Source organism: Indicator indicator, chromosome 10, assembly GCF_027791375.1.
Source record: "Indicator indicator isolate 239-I01 chromosome 10, UM_Iind_1.1, whole genome shotgun sequence".
In the NCBI taxonomy this organism is placed as follows: Eukaryota; Metazoa; Chordata; class Aves; order Piciformes; family Indicatoridae; genus Indicator; species Indicator indicator.
Window position 1 is genome coordinate 15,913,120 of NC_072019.1, and position 11,489 is coordinate 15,924,608.

Consider the following 11,489-nt stretch of genomic DNA (forward strand, 5'->3'; position numbering starts at 1 on the left):
CCTCATTCAGAGGTAAAAAAAAAAAAATCAACCACGAAGTTCAAATTATCCACCAATGATTATCCACCATACAGCCAATTTCACATCCACAGTCAACCCACTGAAGTCAGAGGTGGTGTTCCCTTAGTAAATTAACTCTTATGCAGAGGTGGTGTTCCCTTAGTAAATTAACTCTTATGTTGCATAATATAAACAAAGAGAGTCATCTAAGCAACAAAGCAGGGTTCAATTAGCTGTCTCTTAACACTGTGGATCAGTTCAGAAGAAAAAGACTATTCCACATGCCTGAGTAATGCTCACAATTATTGAGTATAGAGTGTGGAAGAAGCAGTAGTCATTCAACAGTCAACATCATGCACAGAGACATGCAATTACTTAATTTTGGAAACAACATCACTAACTCCCAGGGTTCAAGCAGCTCCCATTCAAAGTTCAAACAATTCATAACTTGTAGGGTTAGATTAGTTGGCATTTGTTTTATTCTAAAGAATGTTTGAACCAAGCTCTAGTAGCTCAATTCAATGCAAAGAGGCAATGGAAAGAACATCTGTAATTCTTTATATGGCTAACATCTCCTCCTCCTTTCTTAATTTGGAAAAGCATCTACATTTACTCTGTTATACATATCCACACTACCTGCTCATTTACAGAATCACAGAATCATCTTGGTTGCAAAAGACCTCTGAGTCCAAGCACTGACCACAAATAATGATGCTGAAGCAGAGCAGTTTGCAAAAGACACCTAACAGTTAACAATCACAGAATGGCTCAGGTTGGAAGGGACCTTGGAGATCATCTACTCCAACGTCCCTACCATGTATGGACACCTCTCAGCTAGACTTGGCTGCTCAAGGTCTCACCCAACCTGGCCTTGAACACCTCCAGAGAGAAAGCATCCACAACCTCCCCGCGCAACCTGTTCCAGAGTCTCACCACCCTCGTACTGAAGAACTTCTTCCTAAGATCCAGTTTAAATCTACTGCCCCTCAGATTAAAAACATTTCCCTTTGTCCTATATCACTAGACAGCCTTAGGAAAAGTCCCTCTCCAGCCTTCCTGTAGGATCCCTTCAGGTACTGGAAGGCAGCTATAAGGTCCCCACCCAGAGTCTTCTCTAGGCTGAACAATCCCAGATCCTTCAGCTTATCCTCATAGCAAAGGTACTCCAGCCCCTGGCACCTTTGTGGCCCTCCTCTGGAATCGCTCCAACAGTTCCATGTCCTTCTTATGATGGGGACACCAGAACTGGATGCAGTATTCAAGGTAACAATCACTTTGATGTTATACTATCTTGTCTAAATACCTTACAAAATTCTCTTTGTCTCAATCTTTGCTATATTGTCCAACTTCATGAGCTGGCATCATAATTAATGGGTACACCTGGATTCTCCAGAGGAAAGGTATTCTGAATAGCTGCAGTCTACACATAAGTTAAAGCTGTACTGGAACACTGTTTTTAAAGGCAAACCACTAACAGGAAAGGCTGGTTGTCTGAGGGAGATGAAAAGCAGCCTGAATAACCAGCAGGACTGAATGAACACCATCCAAAAAATGAAGCTCTCAAAATTCCTTAAGCAACTGAGCCAAAGGCTTCCCAGATGAATCAAGTGCTTTTCACAGGTATCCCAGAATCAACTAGGTGAAAGAGCAGAACATAAAGATAAATCAGTGACTACAGTTATCTCCACCAATAACACAGCATATGTCAAATGGAAAGTCAACAGAACACCTGGTGTTAGCTACCCTGCAAACCTCCCATAACTGCCTGCTGGAACTTCCTTCATTTTAGCATATCTGGAAGTTATTACTGGACTCTAATTTCAGAACTCAGTTGCTAAAAATACCCTTCTCAATACACTAATTACTGTCTTGTCAGAACTAACCTTGAACTGTTCCTCCAGCTTTTCTCGAAGAGGGCTCAGCTTCTCCAAGCTCTTACTCAGGTACACATGGCCATGGAATTTTATGAATGCCTTGATGAAGTCAGACACGCTCCATCGAGTCTTCACCTCATCACGACTACATTCAGAACAGAAACACCCAGCGTCAGTCTCTGTACGGGACACAGCTGCACATAACATTACAGGCCTTGTCTATGGAGATCAAGGAAGAAAGAACATCCATGCAAAGCTGCTTGCACAACATGCTCATTTCCTACATTCACCATTCACACTCAGGAGCATCCCAGGCACAAACTATTCTTTGTTCCATACATGTGTAAGGAGGCTCTGACTGGACAATGGGGGTTGGAAGGGACCTCCCGGGATCATCTAGGCCAACCCCCTGCTAAAGCAGAGTCACCCACAGCAGGTTGCCCAGGATCAAAATGTCCAGGTGAGTTTGGAATCTCTCCAGGAGACAACCCCATAGCCTCTCTGGACAGCCTGCTCCAGCACCCTCACAGCAAAAAAGCTTTTCCTCCTGTTCAGATGGAACCTCCTGAGTTAGTTTGTGCCCACTGCCCCTTGTCCTGTCACTGGCCACCACTGAAAAGAGTCTGGCTCCATCCTTTTGCCCCCTCACCCTTTAGACATTGATCAGCATGAATCAGATCCCCTCTTCAGCTGCTCTTCTCCAGGCTAAACAGCCCAACATGTCTCAGCCTTTCATCCTCACAGGATGCTCCAGGCCCATCAGCATCTTTGTGGCTCTCCACTGGGCTCTCTCCAGTAGTTTCCTGTCTCTCTTGAACTGGGGATGTTAGAACTGGACACAGTGCTCCAGATATGGCCTTAACAGGGGAGAGTAGAGGGGGAGAAGAACCTCGACCTGCTTCTGGCCACACTTTTCTGAATGCACCCCAGAAAACCATTTGCCTTCTCGGCCCAAGATACCACTAGATTCAGGAACACCTGTTTCTACTACCAAATATGAATTACTTCTGACAAGGCAGCTACAGTTGGAAGAAATTTCTTCCATCTCATCAGAGCAGAAATACATTTTGCTTAGTCTTACCTTTCCAGTGCTTTAGAAAGTGCTTTTTGTAGGTTAGTGGAGGCAGCTGGGAAAGGAAACTTCACAGCAATGCTTCTGCAGTAGTAGAAAATTGTGGTCAAGTGGTCTCCTTTGGAGGAAGCTAGAATAGCCAACTGATTATAAGGCTGACCTAAGGGAGAAAAAGACAATTTGTCCAACAAGTTGTCATGGAATAAATCGTGGTCACTTGAAAAAGGAGCACAAGGTCATAAATGCTTCAACAAACTAGGTTCAGGTTCATCTGCTGACCATTCTACTCCAGGCTCATATCAGCACCACTCACATGAAAAAGCTTCTGAATTTGTGGTGCAGCATTTTTTGGCAGGGTGGTGGAAGATGGATGTGGGCTTTTGTGTTTGGTTTTGGGTTTCTTTTTACACACATACTTGAAAACCAAACAAATATAGCAGAAGATTTTAGACCAAATAAGAAGATACTGTCAAAACCAGGATTTCATCACCAACATATTTATCTTCATCTATCTGGACATAATTTACCCCATGAGGCAAATCTGCCAACAAATGTTCATCTTTTTTGCTTAAAGAATAAAAATTTTACAGTTAGAATATGAAGTATTTCTCTGTTAGAATAAAAAAAGTTGAATTCCTGGTTTCAGAAGCCTGGCTCAAAAATTATTTATTCTTCTCTCACCATCTCCACATTTTAAACCACTGTAAGCCAACAACTAACAGCAAGGTTCCTTAACTAAATAAAGATGACCTTAATTAGCATTAGGGCTACTAAATTTACAATTTTAGCTACCAAACTTTATAAACTGGCATGTGAACAAACAATAAAACAAAAAACCCACTAGTGGTAGGCAAGTTTTCATTAATTGTACTTTGTAACATACAAATCTAAACCAGTGTAATTAACACAGCAACAGCAAAGCCTTGAGCATTACCTTTTTTGCTCCTAAATCTTCCACAGAAACAAACAAGACAAATGACATAGATCAGGCAAATAGTTATTATTTAAATGATTTACTGATGAGTAAGCCTTTGTTGCACCATTGTTTGGGGTACTTGGAGAGAGAGGTTTTACATAAAATCCCAAGTTTCCATCTGCCATACAAGAAAAGCAATACCTCAAATCTTCCTTTGGAATCATGAACCTAAAGGGTATCCCAGACTCACCATTAGAAGGGACAAGCTGAGCTGCATGTCTGTAGTAAGACTCTGCCTGGCTGGTCTGATTCCTGTAGCGAGCTAAGAAAACAACAACAAAAAAGAAGTTGAGGAATAAAATTCAACTCTCCTGAACTCTCCAGTTAACCTGGAGAGCATTTTATTATTCTGCATTTAATTTAGAGGTGGTTGTTTTGCCTCAGATGCTATGTCACTGCTTATCAGCTCTTACAGAATCATAGAATTGGATGTTGAAAAAACAAGATCATCAAGTCCAACCACTCTCTAACCCTACCAAGTTTGATGCTTACCTAACACCACCAAGGCTGGTGCTAAACCATGGCCCTCAGCACCACATCTCTGCCTCTTTTAAACACCTCCAGGGATGGGGATTCAACCACCTCCCTGGGGAGCCTGTTCAAGTCTTTGAGAACCCTTTCAGTGAAGAAGTTTCTTCTAATATCCAACCTAAACTTCCCCTGGTGCAACTTGAGGCCATTTCCTCTTGTCCTATCACTTTTTACTAGGGAGAAGAGATTGATCCCCACCTGGCTCCAACTTCCTTTTAGGAAGTCGTAAAGCTTCAGAAGCTCTCCCCTCAGCCTCCTGCTCTCCAGAAATTTAGAAAGATGCTGTGCCAATAACATCACATGCAGAGAACTACAAATATTTTTGTCAATCACCAATTAGATCTACTTTAAGGTTGTTCTAAGAGCAGATGCAGAGACCTGTTAAAAGGGAACTTCATAGTTCTACTCTAATCAGCAAGGAAATAAACCTGTTGAAATTCATGTAGAAAGGAAATCTTGTTTATGGAAGGTTGGATTTCTACCTGTTGCCTTTGTATTTAAAGTGGAGTTAGATAAATGGTTGGACTCAATGATCTTAAAGGTCTTTTCCAACTAAAATGATTCTATGGTTTTCAAGCAGTGTTGTCAAATGGAGTACAGCAGCCTGATGCAACGAGATTTTGTAACAGTTACTGGTCTCAACATGTCACTATGCCTATGAGCTATAACATCATTAGTATGCTAGAAGACAGATTCTAGCAAATCACTAGAAAGCTAGTGATTAACTGTCTCCACATGTTAATGTGTAACACACTATAAAAGTCCAACAGCATTATTTTCCAGACTTTTCCCCCTACAGCAATCACCAAATATACAATTATAGAAACATCAGTGAATGGTCTGGGTTGGAAAGAACCTTATAGATTATCTATTTCTAACCCCCCTAATGGGCAGCGACACCTTCCACTAGACCAGGCTGCTCAAGGCCTCATAAAACCTGGCCCTGAACACTTCCAGGGAGGTGGCATCCAGGACCTCCCCGGGCAACCTGTTCCAGTGTCTCACCACCCGCACTGTAAAGAATTTCTTCCTAATCTCCAGTGCAAATCTGCCCTCTTCCAGCTTCAATCCATTCCCTCTCATCCTATCACCTTGTAGAAAGTCCTTTCCCAGCTTTCTTGTAGCCCCCTTTGGGTACTGGAAGGCTGCTGTAAGGTCTCCCCAGAACCTTCTCTTCTCCAAGCAGAACAGACCCAACTCTCCCATCCTGTTCCCATTAAAGAGGTGCTCCAGCTTCTTCATGGGCCTCCTCTGGAGCCACTCCAATATTCCACTCAGCTAATGATTACTCATCTAGCAGTTGTCCATGGTATGCACAGATCCCTTTTCATGAAGGCTGAAGTCAATGCCCAACATCTTTTTCCCCTCAAACTCACCAATATCTCCCAGATGGACAAGGCAGTGCTGGCAGATGTATGAGCAGGAGCTAGACTGCGGCTTCACTATGGCGCTGGTGTGCGTCTGTTTATTGCTAATGATTCCCAGTTGGGAAGACTTCACACGACATGGCAAGTCGACATTAAAAACTGTGCACAATTCCTGTAATAACTAGAAAAACAGGTCCAGCTTAGCAGCAGTGAGAGAATCAGAAAAGCACTCAAACAATGGACAAAACAGCATCACTGGGAAGATTGGATTAGCTAACAACTTTGCAGTGAACAAGTCCAGGCTAAGCAGAATCCCAGCATGGTGGGGGGTTGGAAGGGACTTCTGGAGATCATCCAGTCCAACCCTCCTGCTAAAGCAGGGGCACCCACAGCAGGTTGCCTAGAATTACAATGTCCAGGTTGGTTTGGAATCTCTCCAGAGAAGGAAATTACACAGCCTCTCTAGGCAGCCTGCTCCAAGGCTCCAGCACCCCCACAGGAAAGAATTTTCTCCTCCTGTTCATATGGAACCTCCCAGGTTCCAGTTTGTGCCTTGCACCAGGTACCATTGTAAAGAATCCAGCCCCATCCTCCTGATCCCCACCCTTTAGCTCTTCCTGCCTGATGTGCCTCAGCCTTTCCTCCTCACAGAGGTGCTCCAGTCCCTTCATCATCTTCATAGCCTCTGCTGGACTCTTTCCAGCATTTTCTTGGGCTCCTCACTTTAAGAGAGATAGAACTGGACTCCAGGCATGGCTTCATACCTCTGCTACATTCTCTATAAGGAAGTCATTATGATTCATGCCGAATTATTTTGCTCAGAACCATGAAAATCAGTTTTACTTCAGTAAGAAGGACCTCTGCATCCCGAACTCATAAACAACTCAATTCCTAGGATGCATAAATTATTATAGATTCGTGGAATAGTTTGGGTTGGAAGGGACCTTAAAGATCATCTCATTCCAACCACCGTGCCATGGGCAAGAACACCTTCCACTAGACCAGGTTGCTCAAGGCATCATCCAGCCTGGCCTTGAACACTTCCAGGGATGTGGCATCCACAAACTCCCTGGGTTACATCAGTGGAGACTGACTGTCAGAACATCTGCAAGTTTTGTTGTGTTTTCTGGAGGTCTTCTTTTGTTTGGAAGTTTTAGTGTTTGATTTTTTAATTTGTTTGTTTTATATGTTGTTTTTAGTTAGTTTGGTTTTTGGTTTGGTTTGGGGTTTTTGTTTGTTTGTTTTTAAAGTAGGACACCCCAGAGCAAAGTCTTATTTTCTTTTTGATGAAGTGGCACCATTCTTTGAAAAAAATGGAAAAGAATGCCATTCTTTTCCAAAGCAGTTTGCTCCAAGTAAGAAAAAGCACTACCTTGCCTTAAACTTTAGAGAGAAGCCAGAAAAAAACCAAGGTTGTAGGCAACATGAGGCAATAGTGGCCAGCAGCTCGGTGCCTGAGTTGTCAGTAAATGTGCTGAAAGAGTGACTCATCCAAAAGCGAGGGCATCAGCTACTTCATCAAATATCTCAAAAGCTGATGGAAGGAAAACCTGATCTTTACCATTCTAATTATGTTTTAGAGACATGGTTTAGTGGTGACCTTGCAGTGCTGGGGCAAAGGTTGGACTAGATGATCTTGAAGGTCTGTTCTAACCAAAGATATTCTGTGATTTTGTAATTAGTTCTTCTGAAGTAACCATGCAGCATGGAAAGAGTGCATTCCACCACGTTCCAGGGTTAAAAATGCAAATAAAAACTGACAGACTTTCTCCCAGCTGGGAACATCCTCAGTCTCCAAATACGACAGACCTGCAGTTCTACATCCAGACACAGGCATAAAGAACACCCAGACTTACAGAGATGCATGCTCTGTCAAATGCTAAACATGCAATGAGGTGCTTCTGCTTGCTGCAGAAGAAGGTTTGTGTTACACCTCCCTCCCTTTTTGCTGTCTTTTAGACACTAGATGAAAATCCCCAAACGAGAGTGATCTCACGGATGAAAGCTGGATAAAAGAGAAACTTGACGTCTTCCCCAACACATTGCATTAGGAGAATTCTTGCTCTCTTTCAAAGGTGTCACTTACACAGGCTTTGCAGTTAAAGAGCAGGTATCTTGCCTGAGCAAAATCTTTAGAGACTGAAAATGGGACAATTAACATCACAGCGAACAAGAGAAAGACGACTCAGTCTGGGGTGTCATACACAAAAAGAGCAAAATTCCCTGATACACTGCAGGGAAGAATGAGGCTTTTGCAAGTCAAACGGTAAAGACAGTAGAAAACACTTGGCAACCATGACATGGCCTGTCAAAATGAATGCTTTTAATACAAAGCTTTCCAAAAGACAATACCAGAGGGAGAGAAAATAAAGAGATAATCACACAGGTTCTGGAAAAGAACCTGAGGTTGTCTTGCAGAGGTTCAGAATCAACACAGGAACTGACAGAGTAAGAATGAGCTACTATACATCTTGTAACCCAAGCACGGTGCAAGCCAGCCATGGCAGAGTTGAGAGCACTACTTGAGACAGAGGATTCAACAGTGACAATGCTGCTGAAGCATACAGTAAAAAAGGGGGGAAAAAGGAAAGAAATGCAAGTTATCTTTATTAAGGCCATTATCACACACTGACTCTTTTGTTCATCATCTACAAGCTACAAGTAAGGCATAGACACATGACTAGAAATTACATCTCTTGCAATTAACTGAAAATCTTGCAAAAGATCCTTACCTCAGGAGCACTCAGCAATACACTTTTTCTTATCAAAGTCCAGAGGAGGGCCACAAAGATGATTGGGGGCTAGAGAACCTCCCCTATGGTGACAGCCTGAGAAAGTTGGGGCTGTTCAGCCCAGAGAAAAGGCAGCTCTGGGGACACCTTATAGCAGCCTTCCAGTAACTAAAAGTGGCTACAAGAAAGCCGAGGAAGGACTTTTTACAAAGGCTTCTAGTGATAGGATGAGAGGGAATGGATTGAAGCTTGAGGAGGACAGATTTAGACTGGAGATTAGAAAGAAATTTTTAGTGAGGGTGGTGAGACACTGGAACAGGTTGCCCAGGGAGGTCGTGGATGCCCCCTTCCTGGAGGTGCTCAAGGCCAGGTTGTATGAGGCCTTGAGCAAACTGGTCTAGTGGAGGTGTCCCTGCCTATGGCAAGAGGGTTGAAACTAGATGATCTTTAAGGTTCTTTCCAACCTAAACCATTCTATGAATCTATAAATGAATGAATCTGTGAATCAACATAGCAATAGTTTCCTATGCTATGGAAAGAGAGTTTACCTACCTAGAACTGATCCTAACACCCTTCCTCAATGACATTACAGGCTGCTATGACATTGGAGTTCACCTGTCATGATCAGCTGATGGTGCAGCACAGGAGGTCTTAATCTTAAAGCCGAAGCACATTTGCTTCCAGACTACCCAAATATCCCACAGCCACTGTATATTTTGCCACTCACCTGTGTGTAGAAGCCACTAGCTGCCTCTAAGAACAGAGAGAGGTTCGCCTGAACTTCACTTCGATTTGGATTTGCTCTATTTTTCGCCTGACCCTGCAGCGTCGTGATCTGATTTTTAAAGGCATGGTTCCAACTGAAAATAGAAGAAACATTTTCTTTCTTACTTTGGAAGTATGTTTGGCAGATGGCACAAGCAACAGCAAAGAACTATTTTATTACACAGATTCAGACAGGGAAATGAACATAGCACTCAGATAAGAAATTATGTTCAATAGAGAGGAACCACCTTTCCTCATCTCTCAGAACTAGGGAACTAGATCCTCATACAACACAGTTAACACTAACAGCATTAGTATCTGCTTGTATTTGTTCTGTTTTAGGACTCATAGCTCCCTCTTCTGAAAATAAGATGTAGGGTATAGAAATTCCAAATGTAGGGTATAGAAGTTCAAAAAACATTCAGCTTCTGGAGGCATGGACAGGACATCTTGCTTCCCTCAGAGTGCTGGAAGAACCACATGCTTCTCTTAATGACATCTGTTCCAATTCATGAGTGTACCTTAAATAACAGACAAGGGACTCCAGGTATGGAGAGAACCCATCAGAATCTTCCATTGATACTGGGGTGTTCATGGTTCAAGTTGAAAAGTTGTCTCCACCTACTGCTCCTTCTGCCCAGCCCTCTACCTCAGACTGTTTAAGGTGAAGGTCTTGGGCAGTTAATCAATTCCTGCAAGACCTTGCTCAAAGCTCCAAATGATTACATGGCACAAGTTTTCCCCTTTCTGTGAACTCCAAACTTCAGCCCTCCCATGACAGCACAGAGAAACGATGGTTTTTCCCCTCTTCCCTTCCACATGGCTCACCAAAACCCACCCCTCCATGACATAGCAGTCAGAAGTAAAATGATAACATACTGAATGCTTTTCATCGACTGTGCAGTGCATCCACCACAGCACAGCTCTCATTTTAAAGGAAAGAAGACACCCGTTTCATAGGAATTATTTGCTCTTCTGAAAGTCTCAGTGTTTCCTGCTCAGCAGCCCAGATGACACATATATATACAAGTTTATTGAGGTACTTACAGGTCCTGCTCCACTTTTTTATCTAAAGCATATTCCAAATCAGTCACTAGCATTTTCTGATATAAGTCCTGTAGAGCCTGTCTGGATGTCCAGACTTCTGCTGGACCCAGCTTCGAATCTGAGCAACAAAAAAGAAAAACAATAGCTTTGGTAAACACAGACTTAGGAACTATTATTCCAACTCATTTTTCACTCTCCCACCAATGAAGAGAACATAGCGCAGTGTAAGATATTACTGAACCTTCTGGTATTTGAAGAGGGCATCCTACAGGAGAGCTGGAGAGGAACTTTTTAGAAAGGCAGGTAGTGACAGAACAAGGTGCAATAGCCTCAAACTGGAAGCAGCTCAATTTAGATTAGACGTTGGGAGGAAATTCTTCCCGTGAGGATGGGGAGGCACTGAAACAGGTTGCCCAGAGAAGTTGTGGAGGCTCCAAGCCTGGAAGCATTCAAAAGCAAGGTTGGATGGGGCCTTGAACAACCTGGTTTAGTAGGAGGTATTCCTGCCCATGGCAGGGAGGTTGGAACTAGATGATCTCTAAGGTTCCTTCCAACCCAAACCATTCTATGATCCAATGCCAAAAAGCATTTTTTATCACAGATTCATCAGAAAAACGTAACACAAGAACTACAGAGGGACTGGGGATTAACTGGTCACTGATCAGTCAGGAGAACAAAAGAACTAGGTATGTGCACAGTTGTGTTCCTGCTGGCAAGTTAGAAACAACAATCAGATAGGAAATGATTCTCCACAAGTCCCAGAATCATAGAATCATTTTGGTTGGAAAAGGCCTTTAAGATCATTGTGTTCAACCATTATCTAACTCTACCAAGGCTGGTACTAAGTCATTAAGCACCAGAATTTCTTGGCACTGGATGAATGTAGAAAAAGTCCCAGAGTCCGAAAAAAATAATCAAATCCATCAAGGGATGCTAAGCATGACAGTCCCTCAAGCCAACACTGTCAGTATTTAGGCAGTACTGCAGGCAAGTACAACTGCATGCTTAGCATTTCCTAACTCGTTGGTAGCCACTGAGCATAAATGCAAGCACTGCTCCCTCCCACCTCATGTTAGAGAGTCTGATTTCCCATGCCTTGTAAAACCAAGATCTAGAGAACAGGTC

At 42.9% G+C, this 11,489-nt stretch overlaps 1 protein-coding gene across 4 annotated transcripts in view; it reads right to left on the reverse strand.

Annotated features, from left to right (window-relative positions):
* The window catches only part of SMG7 (SMG7 nonsense mediated mRNA decay factor), a 34,722-nt gene extending 24,290 nt beyond the window's left edge, over window positions 1-10,432 (reverse strand). For all 4 annotated transcript variants that reach the window (XM_054384495.1, XM_054384494.1, XM_054384493.1 and 1 more), the window contains exons 1-6: window positions 10,365-10,432; window positions 9,280-9,412; window positions 5,830-6,001; window positions 4,113-4,184; window positions 2,956-3,106; window positions 1,884-2,019 (exon numbers count right to left, since the gene is read on the reverse strand). In XM_054384495.1, the coding sequence (XP_054240470.1) occupies window positions 1,884-2,019; window positions 2,956-3,106; window positions 4,113-4,184; window positions 5,830-6,001; window positions 9,280-9,412; window positions 10,365-10,417 (717 nt within the window). In that variant the 5' untranslated portion in view covers window positions 10,418-10,432. The remainder of the gene's footprint in view (window positions 1-1,883; window positions 2,020-2,955; window positions 3,107-4,112; window positions 4,185-5,829; window positions 6,002-9,279; window positions 9,413-10,364) is intronic.
* Window positions 10,433-11,489: the final 1,057 nt, after the last annotated feature.